This window comes from Penicillium mononematosum (assembly GCF_028829835.1).
Source record: "Penicillium mononematosum strain IBT 11891 chromosome Unknown utg000002l:1.0-8112719.0:1.0-8118358.0, whole genome shotgun sequence".
Classification (NCBI taxonomy): Eukaryota; Fungi; Ascomycota; class Eurotiomycetes; order Eurotiales; family Aspergillaceae; genus Penicillium; species Penicillium mononematosum.
Window position 1 is genome coordinate 3,184,800 of NW_026643272.1, and position 19,542 is coordinate 3,204,341.

The 19,542-nt window shown below is 49.0% G+C and overlaps 10 protein-coding genes across 10 annotated transcripts; 5 read left to right on the forward strand and 5 right to left on the reverse strand.

Annotated features, from left to right (window-relative positions):
- Nucleotides 1-410: 410 nt before the first annotated feature.
- Nucleotides 411-2,260, forward strand: N7519_002989 (putative MFS quinate transporter; the record flags this gene model as incomplete). Its single annotated transcript, XM_057289767.1, has 4 exons — nucleotides 411-688; nucleotides 756-945; nucleotides 999-1,127; nucleotides 1,181-2,260. 4 exons carry the CDS (start codon nucleotides 411-413, stop codon nucleotides 2,258-2,260), a joined length of 1,677 nt encoding a protein of 558 aa, XP_057150969.1.
- Nucleotides 2,261-2,502: 242 nt separating this feature from the next.
- Nucleotides 2,503-3,111, reverse strand: N7519_002990 (uncharacterized protein; the record flags this gene model as incomplete). The annotated part of the gene is made up of 1 exon (XM_057289768.1): nucleotides 2,503-3,111. One exon carries the CDS (start codon nucleotides 3,109-3,111, stop codon nucleotides 2,503-2,505), a length of 609 nt encoding a protein of 202 aa, XP_057150970.1.
- Nucleotides 3,112-3,817: 706 nt separating this feature from the next.
- On the forward strand, nucleotides 3,818-5,399 carry isn1 (IMP 5'-nucleotidase ISN1; the record flags this gene model as incomplete). The annotated part of the gene is made up of 7 exons (XM_057289769.1): nucleotides 3,818-3,842; nucleotides 3,893-3,903; nucleotides 3,959-3,979; nucleotides 4,032-4,046; nucleotides 4,101-4,248; nucleotides 4,304-5,271; nucleotides 5,310-5,399. 7 exons carry the CDS (start codon nucleotides 3,818-3,820, stop codon nucleotides 5,397-5,399), a joined length of 1,278 nt encoding a protein of 425 aa, XP_057150971.1.
- Nucleotides 5,400-6,104: 705 nt separating this feature from the next.
- Nucleotides 6,105-8,587, reverse strand: N7519_002992 (ATP-dependent 6-phosphofructokinase; the record flags this gene model as incomplete). Its single annotated transcript, XM_057289770.1, has 3 exons — nucleotides 6,105-7,250; nucleotides 7,325-7,786; nucleotides 7,847-8,587. 3 exons carry the CDS (start codon nucleotides 8,585-8,587, stop codon nucleotides 6,105-6,107), a joined length of 2,349 nt encoding a protein of 782 aa, XP_057150972.1.
- A 1,175-nt stretch (nucleotides 8,588-9,762) lies between these two features.
- On the reverse strand, nucleotides 9,763-10,154 carry N7519_002993 (uncharacterized protein; the record flags this gene model as incomplete). Its single annotated transcript, XM_057289771.1, has 2 exons — nucleotides 9,763-9,766; nucleotides 9,817-10,154. 2 exons carry the CDS (start codon nucleotides 10,152-10,154, stop codon nucleotides 9,763-9,765), a joined length of 342 nt encoding a protein of 113 aa, XP_057150973.1.
- Nucleotides 10,155-10,632: 478 nt separating this feature from the next.
- On the forward strand, nucleotides 10,633-10,888 carry N7519_002994 (uncharacterized protein; the record flags this gene model as incomplete). Its single annotated transcript, XM_057289772.1, has 2 exons — nucleotides 10,633-10,746; nucleotides 10,796-10,888. The coding sequence occupies 2 exons, from the start codon at nucleotides 10,633-10,635 to the stop codon at nucleotides 10,886-10,888; spliced, it is 207 nt and encodes a 68-aa protein (XP_057150974.1).
- Nucleotides 10,889-11,195: 307 nt separating this feature from the next.
- On the forward strand, nucleotides 11,196-12,772 carry N7519_002995 (NAD(P)/FAD-dependent oxidoreductase; the record flags this gene model as incomplete). Its single annotated transcript, XM_057289773.1, has 3 exons — nucleotides 11,196-11,214; nucleotides 11,281-11,825; nucleotides 11,882-12,772. The coding sequence occupies 3 exons, from the start codon at nucleotides 11,196-11,198 to the stop codon at nucleotides 12,770-12,772; spliced, it is 1,455 nt and encodes a 484-aa protein (XP_057150975.1).
- Nucleotides 12,773-13,160: 388 nt separating this feature from the next.
- On the reverse strand, nucleotides 13,161-15,214 carry N7519_002996 (mediator of RNA polymerase II transcription subunit 17; the record flags this gene model as incomplete). The annotated part of the gene is made up of 5 exons (XM_057289774.1): nucleotides 13,161-13,738; nucleotides 13,812-14,438; nucleotides 14,501-14,535; nucleotides 14,559-14,885; nucleotides 14,943-15,214. 5 exons carry the CDS (start codon nucleotides 15,212-15,214, stop codon nucleotides 13,161-13,163), a joined length of 1,839 nt encoding a protein of 612 aa, XP_057150976.1.
- A 795-nt stretch (nucleotides 15,215-16,009) lies between these two features.
- Nucleotides 16,010-16,954, forward strand: N7519_002997 (SDR family oxidoreductase; the record flags this gene model as incomplete). Its single annotated transcript, XM_057289775.1, has 4 exons — nucleotides 16,010-16,320; nucleotides 16,370-16,477; nucleotides 16,549-16,705; nucleotides 16,769-16,954. The coding sequence occupies 4 exons, from the start codon at nucleotides 16,010-16,012 to the stop codon at nucleotides 16,952-16,954; spliced, it is 762 nt and encodes a 253-aa protein (XP_057150977.1).
- A 220-nt stretch (nucleotides 16,955-17,174) lies between these two features.
- N7519_002998 (glycoside hydrolase family 1 protein) lies at nucleotides 17,175-19,058 on the reverse strand (the record flags this gene model as incomplete). The annotated part of the gene is made up of 4 exons (XM_057289776.1): nucleotides 17,175-18,095; nucleotides 18,154-18,294; nucleotides 18,357-18,779; nucleotides 18,843-19,058. 4 exons carry the CDS (start codon nucleotides 19,056-19,058, stop codon nucleotides 17,175-17,177), a joined length of 1,701 nt encoding a protein of 566 aa, XP_057150978.1.
- Nucleotides 19,059-19,542: the final 484 nt, after the last annotated feature.

The window sequence follows — 19,542 nt, forward strand, 5'->3', positions numbered from 1 at the left end:
AAACTCGGCCATGCCCCGTAGAAAGACCGGCAGCTTCGTCAAATGAGAGTCAAGCGGGCCTTGGGCTCGAGACGCAAGCTCTCTTGGCGCGGTTCCCGGAGCCTTAGCCTTAGCCTATCCCGATGCATGTTGTATCATGTGTATGTTCTATGTCTCACCGCGGCTCATTTTGGCTTATAGGGATTTCAGGGATTTCCTTGATCGGTCTCAATGGGATTTCTTCGGCTGAAATTTCCGTTCCCCCCTCACCCCCAGATTTCCCCGCATGTACTCCGTAGTGAAAACCGGGATTCCATAGCTATAAAGGCCTGCTCTGGCTCATGTTTGTATTTTGACTCTTCTCGTACTACCCCCGGCTTTGCCTTTGATATTATCCCCGCATTCAACTACGTACTTGAGTGTTGCCCACCATGGCCGGCGGAGCGAAGAAACCAGTCAATATCTTCCGCCTCAAAGACCTGGGCGAGCCTAAAGAGGTCTTCAACTGGCGATTATGGTTTGCGGTCATCTCATTTGGCCTGATGGGCGCTGCCCGAGGTGTCGATGAGGGTTTGATCTCAGGCGCCTTCAATTCTAAAGACTTTCAACATTACATCAACTACGACTCGTACAGCGAGGTGGAACAGACCAACATCAAGGGAAATGTCACTGCAATGGTCCAGATTGGATCTGTTGGAGGCGCTCTTTTGTGAGTTCCTCCTTGTTTCCTATTTATATCGGATCCCCTGTCGCTAATCCCGTTTGTTCTTATACAGTGCCTTTTTAGTTTGTGATCGCATCGGTCGTATCTGGGCAACTCGCCAACTTTGTATTTTATGGATTTTGGGAATCGCAATCTTCATGGGTAACAGTGGCAGCTTGGGTGCTGTCTATGCTGGTCGCTTTATTGCTGGACTCGGCGTGGGCCAAACAGTTGTCGTTGGTCCTGTGTATCTTGCTGAAATTGTGAGTTCCTCGTTATCCAAGTCACGTCTTGCATCAACTAACAAACACCAAAGGCTCCCGCCTCTATCCGTGGTCTCTGTACCTGTGTCTTCACGGGCTTTGTCTATTTGGGTATCGTACTCGCATATTTTGCCAACTATGGCTGTGAGCTCAATCTTGGCGACAAAACTCATAACCGATGGGTATGTGTCATCCGCCCAAACCACTTATATTACCAGTACTGACTCGAACATAGCTCGTTCCCACAAGTCTGCATATTATCTTTGCCGGTCTCATCTTCGTCCTCTCCTTCCTCCAGCACGAATCACCCCGATATCTGGTCAAACGCGGCCAGCTCGAAAAGGCCATCTCGACTCTCTCCAAAATCCGCGGCCTACCAACCGACGATGAATACGTGGTACGCGAGATATCCACTATTCAAACATCACATGCAGCCGAGATGGAAGCTACAATGGGGTCCGGGCCAATCGGCGTGATCAAGGAGACCTTCCTGGTCCCAGCGAACCTCTACCGAGTCTACCTCACATTCATGGCCCAGATCCTTTCGCAATGGTCCGGTGCTGGTAGTATCACTGTCTACGCCCCTGACTTGTTCAAGTTGCTAGGGGTCACAGGCGAGAACGAGTCTCTGCTGGTAACTGCTGTGTTCGGAATCATCAAGCTGATCGCCGCAATTCTCTGCGCTCTTTTCTTGGTCGATGTCATTGGACGCAAGCGAGCCCTCCTTATTGGAATTACCCTACAAGCAATTTCTATGGTCTACATCGCCGGCTTCTTGACATCCGTTCCCGCAATGGGCGTCGACGAGAACTACACGCTACCAGCTGACAAGAAGGGCGCTAGCGAGGGAGCCATTGCAATGATCTACGTCTCTGGATTTGGATGGGCTCTGGGCTGGAACTCAATGCAGTATCTTCTGACTGCAGAGCTCTTCCCTCTGCGCATCCGTGCTCTTTGCACTTCTATGGCCATGACTCTCCACTTTGCCAACCAATATGGTAATGCCCGGGCAGTTCCCAATATGCTTCTGCCTGTCGCAACAGGTGGAATTGATCCCAAGGGTACTTTCTGGTGCTTTGCTGCCATCACCATTATCGGTGGTGTCTGGGTTTGGTTCAGTATTCCGGAGACGGCCGGTCGCTCGCTGGAGAGTATGGATCGTCTCTTTGCTTTGCCTTGGTACAAGGTTGGTCTGTATGGTAACCGGGATGCCGATGAGCGTGACCAGGTTGTGGACGACAAAATGGAGATGGCGGTGCAGACGCACGGAGCGGCTCAACATATTGAGAGGCAGGATAGAGAGGGCCGCGTTTGATTGTCGCCCGGGCTGTTATTCTTTTCTTTTTTTCCTTTTAAATCAATTGGATATCTAGAATGTCCATTTGCTGGTCATGAGAGAAGGGTTATCCTTTTTGATTAATGAAACGATCATGATGAATGACCTCGGGAACCACTTTTGAATTATAACCTCCCGTTCTTGGCCTTTTACTGTCGCTGAAATACATCAATAAACAAGTGCATGTCCTTTTTTGCCGCCGCCATCTTTCTTGTGTTCCGTTACCCACGATTTTCCCAACATGAGGAATGACCAGTTGACATCCCATCCAGAGGGATGATGACAATTCTCGCCTTGAGCGCAGCCTTATCCCGAGACTTCCTAATAGACCGTGTCGATCCACCACTTGTTCGAATATCCATATCTTCCATATCATTCAAGTATTCGTCTGGCAAATCGACCCGAATCAAAATACCCCTAGGCCGAAAGACAGACTCGTTCCATTGCGAGATATGTTGAGCAAGACGTTCACCGCGAGCTCCAGCCATTGCCGAAATTAGATTCCGTTGTTCTTGTCGATTTCTTGTGAGACGGGCAACGAAGATCGCGGGGATAGCGCCCAGAATCCCAACCATCAGCCCGCCGACTGCCATTGTACCCAAGCCTCTGCCAAGCACGGTGGTCCACTGCTGACGAGAAAGCTTGGCTTCGTCGCAGACTACTTGTGTGAACTCTGCCCAGTGGCTTTCCGAAATGCCATAATGAGATAGTTCATCGGGATACTCGAATCCTGATGTACAGGCGCCAGATCTGGATGGTACTTGCAGGCCTCGGCTGAGAGCAGATGCAACAGCAAACCCGGGCTCGTCTTGCTCCGGTGGGAGAATCATGGGATTGTCGGACTTTTCATCGAGAAAGGAATTTAATTCCTCGGATGGGGAATATTTTGGTGGGCATCGTGATGCCCGGGCGTGTTCATGGTTGGTGGAGTGGACTGTATAGATACAGCTAGCATGGCTTTCGATGGAGTTTAGAAATCGCCGTTGCTTTTTTCACGGGAAGGATCTTTTGATGTTCAATGATTTTGCGAATTGTGAATACGAAACAAAAAAGGTCTCCGTCGCAAATACTTATACTTCTGCTTGATCTACGTCCTCAGGCATCTCTTGTCCAATCAAGCTTTTTGCTGTCTAGATATGATTTGGCCAGGCATCGTGGCAGTGTCGAGACCCTTTTTTTCGGGGCTCGGAGTCATCCCAAAGGTCTTTCAAATTAAAGATGCGTTGTATAGGCCACAATATTTTGTGTTTGAGGCACTTTTGAAAGACCAATAGTACTCGGAGGCGTTACGAGCAGCGACCCAGATCCAGTCATTGAGTACGAAGATCAAGCCGAGCTAGGCTATCAGCAATGACGAATCGGGCCAATTTGACCAATAGAGTAACCGTCAGCTCCGAAATTGTTGTGACTCTCGTATGTTGTATACTCCGAGCTCCGCGTGAGTCACCCGGAAAAAAGGGACGTGCACCAGCTAAGCTAACACTCTGACCTCGGGATCATCCCCAGGCATCATCTTTCTCCCAATTTCATCAAATCATGACGACGCGTTATAGAGTAGAATGTACGTCATATACACTTTATTTTCATTTTATCTCCGCTAACATCTCTTAGATGCCCTCAAGGTACGGCTATCTCCGCAAGAAATGTGTACCCCTCACTGACCCCACAGCCGTATAGACCCATCGCCGGGATCAACTTGTAAGTCGTTACTACAGCTAAAGACAAAAAGAATATGCCTAACAATCTATAGATTGAGTGGATAAAAGTACGTCACTCAGTCGATGTCGTATGTCGTATTGGCCGATTCTAATCCCTCTAGGGTCTACTGGCCGTCCCCTTTGTCCTGCATTCCCAGCCCACCGCAATCTACAAGGAAAATGGCGAGGTGCTGAAGACAGTCGCGGCCGACACGCACGTTCGCTATGCAGAGATTATGCGCGATGTAGAGAATCTGGTGCTTGATCACAGTAAGTGGGATTAGTAGAGATCAAGAAATAGGGGAAGACTCCTAACTCATTGAAGTCCAACACCACGAACGCAATGCTCCCGGCAAATCGAAATTGAACCTGCTCGTGCCGTCCGTCGGCACTTTTTTCACCAGGCTATATTTGGAAGATGCATTCAAATATCAAGACCAGCAGCGATTCATCAGCCGACGACGCTTCGTCGCCCCTTCATTCAACGATATCCGACTCATCTTGAACTCCGCCCAGGTGATGGGTCTTGTCCGCTCCAGCGATGTGAAACTAGTCACATTCGACGGAGATGTAACACTCTATGACGACGGCGCCTGTCTCACATCCGACAACCCCGTCATCCCGCGGATTCTGCGACTCCTCGAACAGAACCGCAAGGTCGGCATTGTGACAGCGGCCGGGTACACCGACGCGCCAAAGTATTACGAGCGCCTCCATGGTCTGCTCGATGCGATGCACAGTTCAACTACTCTCACCGCCAATCAGAAACAAGGGCTGATTGTCATGGGCGGCGAGAGCAATTTCTTGTTCCGCTTTGACCCGACCTCGGACGCCCGACTCGCCTATGTACCGCGGAGCGAATGGTTGCTAGATGAGATGCAGTGCTGGAGTGAGGATGATATCACCCAGCTTCTTGATATTGCCGAGTCGGCTCTGCGTGCGTGCGCTGATAATCTCAATCTGCCTGCGGCTATTCTGCGCAAGGATCGTGCGGTTGGTGTCTACCCGGTAAACGGTGTGCGAATCAGTCGGGAGCAGTTGGAAGAAACTGTGTTGGTGGTGCAGAATACCGTCCAACGTTCGGCTGTTGGGGCAAGATTGCCATTCTGTGCTTTCAACGGCGGGAATGATGTCTTTGTGGATATCGGCGACAAATCATGGGTGTGCGCGCCTGTCAGCGCTACTTTGGTGGCATCGATCCAGCCAAAACACTGCATGTTGGCGACCAGTTCTTGTCGGCTGGGGCCAATGACTTCAAGGTGGGAAAATTATAAAACTATCCTTTGGCTACCGGTTAGACTAACACTTTTTCTTTTCTTTTTCTGACTTAGGCCCGCCTTGCATCCACAACCGCCTGGATTGCAAGCCCCGCTGAGACAGTGGACCTCCTCGATGAGCTGGAGAAGACGGTAAACCCGTAGTCATTGAACTCCGCATGGAATAATGCATATGTCCGGGGCTCGTATTTCAGTATCAGTGTTACTGGTACACCTTCAGCGATTCTATAATGCTGTCTTTGGACTACTTTCATACTCACAATAGCAGTCACCTGTAGCGTTCTTGGTTCATTTCAAATGATTTGGAGGTTGAAATTGATGGTTCTATCTACAACGCACTCTATGGCGTAGATCAGAGTCTTCCAGAGAAGTAGAGACCCATCAAACAAGAAAACACAATCGCCCAAACTCCCAGGCATAAATGTCACGTAAACCATCCCTGGGTCTGGAGGACTTGTTGCATAGCATCGTACAAAGCATAACGGACGTTCAGTACGATCGCCCTCAACATCAGAAGTTAGTGGATGGCTCGCCGGCCAGTATTTGGAAGAAACATTCAAGAATATCCCGGGTCATTGGCATGGATTCCATCGTGGGTTGGAAAGAAGTTGTTGAAGTCCTTGGGTAGGAATCCTTTTCATGGGGAGCTGGGAACCGACGGGACGGATCGGACTGTTGAAGGATCTGAAAAATAAGAAACAGGGGCAATCGTTAACATTCGTATTGAGCAGAGCGCCATAAGTGACCACTGTATGGAGAATCCAATCCTCCAAAGGCCAAAGGAGCAAAACGAGCAGCGATGAAACGAGTTGGATAGGGGAGAGCAAACAAGCAGGGTCACAGTTCGGTTTACGTACTCTCATAGGACCAGCTCGAGTTGTTAGCGTGGCTGCGTCCAGACAGGACATTCACGACGTCCTGCAGTTCAAGCCAGAACTCGGACTTGGGGCGACGGCGCGCCCAATCAGTCTCGGTAGCTTCCAGACCAGTCTCACCACCCATGGGGGAGAATAGAACACGTGAGCCTTTGACGCCAATCACGGCACTGGAGGTAGGATCCGCGGCAATTTCATCACCACTCTTGCCGGCATATCCTTCGATGTGCTGCATGCACCTGATGGCCATACGCAAAGCACGAACACGATCCATTGGCGAAGGCTTCCCACCTTGCTGGAAGTGACCGGGAACAGCGGCGCGAGACTCGAAGCGGCCCTTTGCCTCTTCCTTGATCATGTCGGCGATCACCTGGGTAGTGTATGTGCCGGACGCACATTCGTTACGCAGAATGATCTTGCCTGCACGGTTAGCTCCTTTGTCGCGGAGGAAGTTCTCACGCAGGAAGTCGATATCGCGCGAGAGCATCTTGATATCAACACCCTCTTCGGGAATGTATACAGCCACGGCACCCACGGCGAGGCCAGCTGTGGTCGCAATGTATCCAGATTTGCCACCTTGGGTCTCAATCACGAACACTCTGCGGCGAGAAGAGGAGGCAGATTGACGAATAGCATCACAGAAGTCAATCAGGGTGTTCAGGCAGGTGTCACTGCCCAAGGAATATTCAGTGCCCGGGACGTTGTTGGAAATAGTAGCTGGGAGCACGATGAGCGGAATCTTGAACGCATCATACTGCGCACGAGCCTGGCGCAGCTGGCTGACGGCTGTGAAAGCCTCGAAACCACCAACAACAAACAGGGCATCAAACTTGTACAACTCAAAGCACTTGGCGGTTTCCGCCATATCAGCAGACGGCAGGCTACGGTTAGTTCCAATGTCTGAACCACCCTCGTTGACCCAGCTGTCAGCTTCCAGCCAAGTGACCTCGCGGACTGAGCTGACTGGCTTATCGTCGTGGTGACGGCACAATCCGGGGAAACCGTTATGAATAGCCAGCGGGGTGTGGCCACGGGTTAGGCAGTATGCAACGGCGGCCCGAGTTGCTTGGTTCATACCACCAGCTGGGGCACCGACGTGAATAATGGCGATTCGCATTCTCTGTAAAATAGTAAGCATCTGGAAGGTCTAAGGACTCTGATCAACCCGGATGGGCTGTGGAATTAGGTGCATACCTTGCCTTCCGGAAGAACCACCTTCGGGTCATCCTGGGTCGCGGTGGTCAAATATGCGTTGTAGTACTCCCTGAATTCAGGATCCCGGAGCGTCATGGCCTCATCGAACTCCTTTTTGTCGATCTTCGCCGCCACATCTTTTGTTGCTTGAACTGCTTCCATCAGAGGGGTGCGCATGATCTTGTTCTCGCGGATGGTGATAACTGGTGAAGGAGACTCAGGTGACATTTCTAGCACAGCACGAACGGCCTCCACGCCCTGGAGAGTCGACAGCCAGCGGTCGTAAGCGCATGCCGCACCACCTCGTTGGGTGTGGCCTAGAATGGTGACTCGGGTGTCCAAGCCCAGACGATCTGTGAGAATATCCTTGATTTTCGAGCTCGAGACCTTGTTCAATTGGCGATCCTGGGCTCCCTCGGCGACAATAACGATCGTACGGCGCTTTCCGCGTTCGGTTCGGTTCTGTCAAACACCAAAAGTCAGCAAAAAGAGGACATTGAACAATGCTGGAGTGATTCCCACCTTGGTGATTACGGAGCACATATCATCCTCCCAACCGTCCTTAGGGGGCATTTCAGGAAGGAACATCCAGTCTGCACCAGTACTGATGGCGGACATTAAGGCAAGCCAACCACAGTGTCGGCCCATGACCTCAATGACGAAACCACGCTGATGGGAGAAAGCAGTATCAAAGACATCGTCGACGGCATCACAGATACGGGTCAAGGACGAGTAACAACCGATAGTGGCATCTGTCCCAGACATATCATTGTCAATCGAACCAACCAGGCCTACAATGTTCAACACCTTGTAGGGTTCCACCTGCTCAGGAGACAACTCCCCCGAGGCAATGAGGTCTGCCAACAAGCCGGGCCACTCGGCACGGAAGACATCGGCACCAGTCAAACTGCCGTCACCACCACAGACGACTAGTGCATCGATACCTCTCAGAACCATGTTCTTCGCTGCCTTCATACGCCCAACACGCTCACGGAATGCCAAGCTGCGGGCAGAACCGATCAGGGTGCCACCGCGGGACAACCAGCCGCGTACATCCTCCCAGTGCAGCTGGCGGATCATGTTGCCGCCATTGACCAGTCCTTCGTATCCTTCGAAAATGGCGTAGGCTTCGCAGTCGCAGTGAATTGCCATACGGACAACAGCCCGCACGGCACCGTTCATACCGGGAGCATCTCCACCAGAGGTGAGGACACCAATGCGGCGTCTCTTAGCCGGCTGAGCGGCGATTTTGGCGGGCTCCATATCGAATTAAGGGCTTCGACCTGAAGTACAGGTCGATAATCGAAGAATGAAACGTGAAGTGATTAGGGAGAAGAAAATAAGTCAAAAAAAAAGCAGCCGATAAGCGTTGTAAAGCTCCAGTTATGAGTTGGTGGGGTGTGGAGGGGTCAAACCCAATCCGGTGAGAGAAATTGGGCAGAAGGGTGGGTGCTTTGCGTCACAGACGAAACAAGTTGAAGCTAAAGTATCAGGTTGGATTTAAGAAACATAAGGAATTGTTGAGGAATTGGTCAATTGATCTGGATATGTCTAAACTATTTGTATACATATATGTATATAATTTACCCTAAAATTCAAGTGGTATGACTTTTTCCAATACCTTTTTAGTACCTGCGTTCCCTTCCAATTTGGCTGCACGACGTATGTCACCGCTTGGTCTATTTGGGTTTAGTGCAGGCGGTGAGGGGTCTGTGTGATGTCACTCATACGGTATTTGATTTGTTTGCTTTGTTTGGTCTGGCCATGACATCTTCTCCTCCTTGAGAGTTGATGTTATTTCTCATCTTTATAGTCATCAGCATCATATCAGTTATTATACTGGTTCACTATACCTTAATTCTGCAGCCAATTATCATTGGTGTACAACTGACCACCCATGGACCCTTGGCAAACATGGCCTGACGGGCTCATTCCCACGGCCTCGGTGCATGAGAATAGCAGCAAAGGAGCGATGCCACGCATATTGTCACATGCTCTCTCATACTAATGTTACTCTTGTGGTACTGGATAGCTTTCTGGGAACCCTCTGACCGGTAGAAGAGTGCTTCACCGGTTGCAGGACTTTTGCATTGTCACTTGCATGTGTCCACACAACATACGGCCTGTGGCCACGTTTTCGATTCCGACACGTGCCTGCAGCTCCTTGTCTAGCCCTTGTTCGAAACCGCGTACGAGGTACAAACTTCAGTGAAAGGTCTAAGCACCACAGTGACGGTACAAATGATCTTACCATCATCAGATACATGGGCAACAGCAGAACTAAGAAACTGTCGTTATCTTATGTCTGTTGTGGTTGCTATGAGTGAATATGCATAGTCTTCTAAGTGAAGATATTTCTGTGATTGGGAATGCCCTCAGATCTTTACTACCAAAGTGTATAGATTGCTCAGCTGGTGTCCTCTCGTGACCAGCATTATTTAGCTGTTGCGTCATCAGCTGCGAATTGGAACTTGATAATAAGATTGGCTTACCTTGAGCATGAATGGCTACCCTCTGACTCTGGATCTTTGCATCCGCTCGAGCAGAGCTTGGGGTGTCCAACGTCGCCCGGGTTCTTGCAATGGAATAGAACATTCTTAATATCCTCATTTTCTAGATCCGAACCCTTCAAAACATCTTTCAGATCGGCCTCGGTGAAGCCTAACATCTCTTCGATTAGTTTGACACAGCGATACTTGACAGTGGACAATTTACCTTTGTCTTTGATCAGGACATCGGAGCAATAATCAAAGCTAGGAGTGCACGTCTTCTCGGCGAGACCAGTTGTGGCCAATGCAGAAACTGTAAGGAAGATAGAAGAGAGCTTCATTGTGAGGAAAATGAAATATTCAAGATATACTGAAACGATGAAGGCGCAAAGAAAAAATTGGAAATGATTGAACTATTATAGCAAGGTCATCCTAGAGATCGAAGATCCATGAAACAAGCCTTTCACATTCCTAGGCCCAAGTTCTTAGGTACGTAGTTGGTATGGAATGTTATCGGGAATGCAGTTACGCCATTTACATGCCTCAAACATGGAGTCCGACAAGATCCTTGTATTTATCGTATGGAAGTTTTCCAGTGGTGCCCCAGACATTGTGGTATTATTACTATATTATATGGAAGCCCTGGAGGGGTTGTAGCTTTTGTTCGTCCTCATCTATATAGGTGGCAAAGAGGGTATCAAAAAGGAAAGACTGGTAAAGCTGAAAATCACAAATCTTGACGTCGAGAATGCCATGCACTAACGCCCCTCGGTAATAGACGTACCCGGCACCTCTTCTGAGGTCTCTGAGTCTCCTACCATGTCGTTCTCCATTGTGACCGCTCCTATCTATGTCTTCACGGAATCCACTCAGTCCAAAACAGATTTCTTCTCCAGTCACTTACAACGGCCGCTTGACGCCTTCAATATCATGGTGAATCCAGAAGGGAAATAGTGGATTATGTTACTAACTTATCTTAAAGACACTGGTCGCTAGTTATGAGACCATTACGGTCACTGCCAACCTTGCACGTGCACGTCATATAGAGTCCCAGAAAATATTAAATGGGGTTTGACCACAATTCATATAGTATATTAATGTAGTGTTTACGTGTAGAGGCTATCGTTGCAATACCTCAATATTGAGATACCAGAGGACACCTCCAGGGCTTTGGAATTCCCTGTATTCCCACTCGGGCAATTCGATCCTTTAGGATAAGATAAACCCCGCACGATGCCTACATCCATATATGTCCGTGGGTACCAGCTTCCATTTTCTGAAACCAAAGTGGACTGTTTATTTCTGATTAAATATCAACTGCTGGTTATAAATTCACAATTACCCCGGACTATCGTACTCTTGGCCTTTTTACATCCTTCGCCATGGCTCCGAATGATTCAGGTAACACGATCGACCCCCGTTCCTTGAATTGAGTCTGCATATGAATGGAAGGTTAACACGGTCTAGTCTTGAGCCTCGTCACGGCTGACCCAGGCCTGCCGCGACCCAATCCCACCGAGTCCTACTGGCAGGATATTCCACATGCTCTCGCCGACGTGCAATCCTCTCAGTTGCCAACTGACCGAGATTTTGCGATCATTGGGTCGGGTATCACGGGTCTATCGGTAGCTAGAACCCTCTTGGAACGCCACCCAACTGCCACAGTAACCGTTTTGGAAGCCCGGGCGCTCTGTTCCGGTGCGACTGGGCGCAATGGTGGACAGATGGCTGCGAATGCCGGAGAGCAGTATATGCATCTTGCAGAGACTCATGGGGTTGAAACGGCCGGCAAGATTGTGGATTTCACATTCCGCAACTTGGAGAAGATGCAGGAATTAATTGAAGAGTATGATGCCGTCGAGTTGAGTGAGATGCAACGTCTGCGGAAGCTGCGAGTCTTCTTGACCCAGGGCAAGTTTGACGATTTCAAGAAAAGTATCGCGCGCTTGGAAATGGATCATCCTTCTAAGAAGGGGTTGTATACAGTTTTGGATGCGGATGCTGTGCTCAAGGTGAGTCTTGTCACCCATGTGGTCATAGGGTGTCATTCTGATCTTTTCCTTTTTAGGAGTATGGAATTCATGGAGCATCTGGAGGAGCCCTGCTTCCTGCTGGAACAGTCTGGCCATATCGTCTTGTCACTAAAGTATTCGCAGCACTCTTGGAAAGATATCCAGGTCGCCTGACAATCGAGACACATACACCGGTTGAGTCCATTGAGCACAGTTTGATACTTGCCTCGCGAATCACGAGTATTTATCCGTATACACTGCGCACTTCTCGCGGTCCACTACGAGCACGGACTGTAGTTCATTGCACCAATGGGTACAGCGGACATCTCCTTCCTCGCCTACGAGGGCTTGTCCATCCTTTCAAAGGCACAATGACAGTTCAAGATCCCCATAATGCTGTGTCAAATCAAGGCAATGCTGTATCATGGGGCTTCCATTACCCTCCATCCTATGATCACGAAACCCAACGTCTTGGGTACGGACTGTACTACCTTGGACAGAGCGCAAAGACTGGCTATTTCTACTTCGGCGGCGAGCATGCGCGTCTTGACGAGTCAATATCTGCAGATGACAGCTTCGTGGCCGACCACTCCGTTACACACTTGGAAGCCGTGCTCCCGCGATTCTTTGGCAAAAATGACAGATCCGATTGGCGTCTGGTCAGTTCATGGAGCGGAATTATGGGTTATTCCTCTGATGGTCTGCCGATGGTCGGACGGTTATCAACGACGCTGACAGGCCGGGAAGGTGACGGCGAATGGATTGCTGCTGCATTCAATGGATATGGCATGGCGAACAGCCTGATGAGTGGTGAGGCGTTGGCTTTGATGATTCTAGATGAGGATGTCAGTGATTGGCTCCCAGTTTCATATGGACTAGGCGAAAAAAGACTCCGAGAGACGCTCACAGTCCCAGGAACTGTCAATGCACTAAGCTCGAAGCTATGATATAAGCTAGTCCTCGGTATGTCCATGATTCAAATGGGAGCGCATTTCAATTCAGCCTTTATTAGCCATTATTTGTACAGGGTATTCAAGTATTTTTGTCTGTCATTGATGTTTGCGAAAATAGATGGGGGAGAAAATTTTTTGCATAGACCCCACTACTTTACCTCACGAGCGAGCCATCACGACTTTTTGCTTCAGGCAAAGAAGATACTCGGAAACAAAAAGACATGGACTCGCGGGGAATCGAACCCCGGACCACTCCCATGCTAAGGGAGTATTATACCACTAAACCACAAGCCCTGTTATTGATGGACGGGGAGCGAGCATCGGCTTAAGGCGGGCTGGGGTGGAGTGGTTCGGCCCGATACCAGTCGGCGCTCTCTGTGGGTCACGAACGTGACACCTTGGACACGAAGTCCATCAAAGAGGGCGGTTTGGGTGGTCCAGCAGTAGGAGATGGTTTCCAAGTATGCGGCATTGCATGGTAAGAGGGCATTTCCCAATTCCCGCGCCCTGTTCCGTCGATACAGCGCACGGTGTAGATCTCGAGAGACAGTTCATGACGGGAAAGAACAATCTTCATCTTCTTTCGCTTTTCTGAGTTGGGTTTGGGAGTAGGGATCAGAAGTTCGCCATGTTGAGGGTAAATCGCTTCCCAGGTGCGTTTCGCCGGGTCCTTGTCACACTCGGGCTTTAGTGAACTGTTGGATGAGATAGTGAAAACAACATCAAGCAATAAGAGATGGGTGATGGCGGCTTCCACTTCTTCCCTGTGAGAAATTTTACCAGGAGACTCAAGGTCCGGGTACTTGGGCATATTGAATGACACCTCGAAGGTGGTGCCGAAGGGTGGTGAGGAGAGGTTGGTGTGAATCGCGATTGAGAAAGAACCCCGAGGGGTCAAAATTTTCCCATTGAACATAGACACAAAGGGGGTAAGGAACTGTCCAACAAGATTCTCCACGGCTGGAGTAGGAGAGCTGTGGCTCTGCATCCCTGCTCGAAAAGATTCTTGCGGTGTACGCTGGAGGTTTCAAACCTGCCGATTGCAAAACACCGAAGAGATTTTCCAGTAATGACTGAAGCCAGCGTACTTGAGACATGTGCTTGATGTAAGCTAAAGCTGGCCGAATAAGTTGGTGCTCAGGAACAGGTCGCGTTTTCGGGGTCAGTGGTAATGGAAGTTGAGTCCGGCGACGCAAGTTTTGACGGTGGGCATACGCCAATAATATCCGGATCGTATGTGCCAACCCCTCTGCAATAGAAGTTCCTTGCTGTGAGATACCATGTTCGGGTTCGGAGGTATCTTCATCAGTATCAACCAAGTCCAGTAAAATTTCAAGGTTATCGGAAGCGGGAATTTGAATGAGATTCTGACGTGTCGTCACGCCAAAGCTCGCGATCGCTCGGGCTTCTCGGACTAGCTCGTGGAATAGCTCATCTTCATAAACAGTATCGCGAGCTTGTAGAATGCGATCCTCAATCGTCCCGTCACCGTTGAAGGAGGAACGCATCGGTTTAGAACTTCCCGAAAGCTGACCATCCTGTATCACCCGTACCCGGACAAAACGGGCTTTGGGAGGGATCAACCCTTCATCTAACGACAGAGCCCCATCCTCAGCTCGGCGTAAGGAGGCAAGGCCGCGGTCGCGGAAAACAGGTGTCGCTGTGTTTGGTTGCGGTCAGCAGATGCTTCCTGCAGTATCAGTCACGTCGGTATGCGCTCACCTTCAAGGAACCCATATTGTACGCCTAGCGATTGCCTTTCGAGTGGGAGACGAGAAACTTTCCATCCTTGTCCTTAACAGCGAGCACCTCATTCCAATATCGAGTCTCCGACGCAACTTCAGTTTCAAGTCTAGAGGCGGCCTGTAGAAGCTTGTTTGCCGCCGCGTTGAAATTTTGGATCCGCCATCCTCTCGATACTGCTGATACATCTTTGGTTGTCGAGTCCGGCTTTGCGGGAGGGTGCACAACCTCAGCATTGAGCGAACCAAGGGGTGCGACTTGCTTGAGGAAGGCCGACATGGAGGTTTCGGCCTGACGTGGGGCCTGCTTGGAGAGCAAAAGGGAGACGAAGTCGAGGGCGAACATGGTTTCCATGTGGGCTTGCCTGAGAAATTGTCAGTTCTCGCGCGCTAAGGCATGACTTCAATATCATTAGACTCACATGGCAAACTGAGTGATCTCGGCACGCCGCTTGTACAGTTGCTCCAAGCGCTCCGTCGAGTCAAGATCGGTCGCATCTTGGTCACTCTCCTCTACCTCCCCCATGCCATCTTTTTCTTCCTCCTCGGCAATCTTGTTTCGAAGGACATCTTCATTCACTTCACGAAATGAGCCCCACTGATTGTTGATTTGCGCGATCTCCACAGGCAAGGTATCTGGACGATCACGCTTCTCAGGGATGGGGCGCAAAGGCAGGGTGAAGGATTCGGCCATGGCGTAAACGCACCTAGAGATCCAAACCTCTGCAAAGCTTAGCGAAACCAACGGCTTGAGAGGAGAAGGAAAGAGGAACAGGTGGATGACCTGGTCGGGACCTCAAATTCGGTGACGTAAGTCTCACGTGATCGTCACATTGGGATAGGATGCCATTTACAATTCACTTCTTTTCCCCCATTGCTAACCTTGTACTTTTAGCGGGGAGGGAATAACACTAGTGATTATATGACGGTGCACTAAGCTTTACGGGGCTGTAAAAGTCCATATGTAGTGAGCGTGGAGAATATTGAGCTTAATATCACAAAGTGTAATATATATATACCTGTAACCGTCCACCACCCTCGTGTATTGTGCAACTGATAAACAATGTCAATTCAAATAAAATACCGTTGAAAATACCAATAGGGAAATCTCCTTCTTCATATATCAAATATGGACACTATTATTTATCCTAATAGCTTTCTAGGCGCTACAAGTATGAAGTAATCTCGGTCTGCATAGATACCAGTAGATACCTACTAACTTACGTACATATTAGATTTCCCAGGAATAATGTCCGACCGGAAATAAATGGAGACGATATAAATGTATATCTATTCAGATACATGAACATTGATGTGGTAGACCTGGAGGCAACCACAATGTTTTCTTTAGTTATCTGCGAGTCACTGACTATTCTCCAAACTTCCCTCATTCTATTTCCTACGCAATCATCACACTTCACGCATTTGAACCTCCCATCGTACCTTATCAATTATCGATTGACAGTCAACTTTCTATGAACATTAGACTATGGCATCCTACCTAGTGACTGGCTGTTCTCGAGGCCTCGGGTTGGCGCTGATCACCCGTCTAACGACATTGCCCAAAACTGAGGTGGGCACAATCATCGCCACCGCGCGCCAGGACAATTCCATTCGATTGAAAGAAATCGCAAGTGCCTCATCAGGACGAGTGCAGGTGATTAAGTTAGATGTCACCAATGAATCCAGTGTGAAAGAGGCTGCCCTGGCAGCAGAGCACCAACTGCAAGGGAAAGGGCTTGACTATTTGGTGAACAATGCAGGCGTGAGTGACTGGTCCCCGACAGGACTGGAAGGAATGTATGTTGGATACCTTACTAGAAGACTTGCTATAGTACTGATGTCATAGGGACAATCTGAACGAGACGTTCAATGTCAATGTTACTGCACCACATCTTGTATCGCGCGCTTTCCTGCCACTTCTGCGCAAAGGCGAGAAGAAAACGGTGATCAACATGTGAGTACATTGGAACGAAAATATGTATAAGGCCTTTTTATACCACTCTAAATGTCTGACTCAAATACCAGATCGACGACTTTAGGCTCCATAGCTATGGCTGATGCGTTTCGGGCCTTGCCGACACCGGCATATAAGATCACGAAGGCCGCATTAAACATGCTCACTGTGCAATATGCCCAGCAATATGCGGATGATGGATTCACCTTCCTTGGGATCAGTCCTGGTGTAAGTGAAGCCCTTTTCGCCATTTATTGATCGCAAATTTCTCAACTTTACTGACATGAAAAGTGGCTTCGCACTGACCTCGGTAGCCGTCGAGCAGATCTTCCGGTCGAAGTAGGTGCAGAGAAGGTACTTGATATTATACAAGAGGTAACGCCGGAGCAGAATGGAAAGCTCGTGAACATACATGTCCCTGGATGGGAGACACGAGAGGGTCCGAATCAATATGATGGGAAAGAGATCCCTTGGTGATCAAACAGGGCATCTTTCGCCACTTTACTTGAAATACTGCACCAATAAAGAGGGCCACAATTAAGAACCTGAATGAAAAGAACGGATTACTTCATACTTCGTACTTCATAGAGGGAGTCGTCTACTATGAACTATTATTGTAAGATACGTGATTCAATCTGCTCGTTTATCAAGCCTATCCTAGGTTCTCACTCTAGCTGCTTGACATTCTGGGCCCACCTCAGTCTTTGCTCGGCTGCCGAGTTTTCACAAAATCAACCAGGTCAAAGAAGCTCTTCTTGTAGTGTCGCTGCTGAGTTGTGCGATTGACGGTTTGAATGCCAAATTGCTGCGTGTAGTCTCCAAATTCCCAATTGTCGACGAAGCTCCAAGCAAGAGCTCCCATAACATGCACACCGTCTTCATATATTGACTTGAGAATTTCAGACATGAAGGAAAGATAATAGACGCTGCGTGGAGAGTCAAAAAGCTGATCAGAGAGCTCCTCCCGCTCCGCCTCTGCATGTACCGGAAACCCAAACTCTGACACCAGAATCGGGCTCCGGAAAGTGTTCCACAGATAGAAAAGATACTCTCGGAAATATGTCGGTGTGATGTAGACGTAGGATTCAGAACGATACCCAATGTTCCATCCATAAACATTCTTTGTTTCTTGCTTGACGCAATATGGGAAAAGTTCGTTTGAGCTTGATAGGTTGGCAGCGCAAGCCTTGATGCCTTCATCAGCCGGAGATACTACCGTAGCGGTATACGGATCGATCCCAAAGAAGTCGGATGTGTTGTGTATGTGTTCCAGTTCGGATTTGCTCAAGGGCTTGGCTCCAGGGAGTGTTTCTAACACGGACTTTGGGTACTGCTTACCCAAGAAGATTGGATTTGCGAAGATTCCCAGTTGCATTTCTTGGAACCGATCAGCTGCCAGCACATGGCTAGAGTTTTTCGGATCTTTAGGCACTCCAAAGTTGTCGTTGAACTTTATACCAATTTTTCCTGTAGCCTTCAACGTATCATGATAGAAGTGATAGATCTGAGCATGTGCTTTGATAACGTGGTCCACTCCTTTGAAATTGAATGCGTAGAGCAGGGGCTCATTGATGGTCACCCATATTGGGACTCGGTCTGCATAATGAGAAAGTAGAACCTGTGGAGCCACGTCAGACTTGCATGAGGATTGATGAGTCGTGGACTAGAAATCACACCTTTCCATAGTTAACAAAGGCGTCGACGAAGGTTTCATTTTGATAGCCGGCATTGTTGTAACCAATATCTGGACGTTTCGTGATATTGTCGCTGGCGACAAACATTAATGGGCTGTCGAAATGAAGCATAGTGACCACCGGCTAAAACGACGGTTAGAATACAACTTAATGGACATGTATGTCGATATCTGGGATCTCTTTACCGTCATTCCTGCATCGAGGACTGTGTCAATCAAGTCATTGTAATGATCAATGGCTTGTTGATTAACAGGTGTTCCGGGCAGAACAAAAGGCAAAATCCGTGACCAGGGAATTGTAAAGCTGTAGTACTCTACGCCCATTGCGGCCAGTCGCTGTATATCTTGCTTATACAAGAAATAGTTTTCGTTTGTGACATAGTCCTTCGGCTTGCTGTCGGGTACCAATTTCTCTAACAACGAAGGTGCTCGACCCTCCAACCCAATTGCACCTTCAATCTGGGCCGCACTCCCTGCAACACCAAATATAAAATCTTCGGGGAAGGTATAACAGTCTGTAGGACCAAAATAGTCGCGTGGTGGCAAGACCAACTCACTGCTGGGCACAGGCGTGGGACTGACAGTTGCCGAGAATAACCCAGTGGTGGTCTGATTCAAAGTGAGCTTTACCTCCATTTATAAAAAGAGGAAATTCCGGAGCACACAACATACATAGTTATGAAGATCCGCCTGTAGCCACATCGAAGACCATGCAGCTTGTCCATATGGGTCTTCTGTGTCAGTTGCGATGATTGCAGTGTGCTCTGGGACCCAACTACCCCACGTTGAGGTCGACCAACTAGTGGTCAAATGCTTGACTACGTCTGTATAAGGCGGGGCAAATTTCCGTGTTGTCGTCGGGGAAGGAACCGAGGTTGCATATCTCATACTTTAATTAGCAAGCGAAGGTGTAAACTAGACCTACGTATTTCTTACCGAACTGTCTCGTTCAATGTATAAGAAAAGGGCTGAAAATGGTACTCCGGGACCACATTCGATTGTGTACATTGTGGTCGAGCGGAGTAGCCGGTTGTTGTCAGGTATACTCCCTGTGCATGTATAACCACAGCCAAAGCTGCAAGGGAAATGAATGGTGCTCGCATTTCTGAGGATACTATAAGAGGATTTCCCCGTATCAAACAGTCTTACATTAGGAGGCGGTCCCTTCAAATAAATATTCCCCCTCAGATGTCAGTGTGCCGGCTAATTGTCGGTGCAACCATGGGAACAGTACTAGATGTATGGCTTCAAACTCAAATTAAGGCTTCTATTGCAATGCGTGCAGTGCCACCGCGTCACTTAACTAGCTCTTAAGAGTGCTGATCGACAGCCCGGGAGACAGCTACGGCAGCTGGGTGAGGAGGTGCAATGT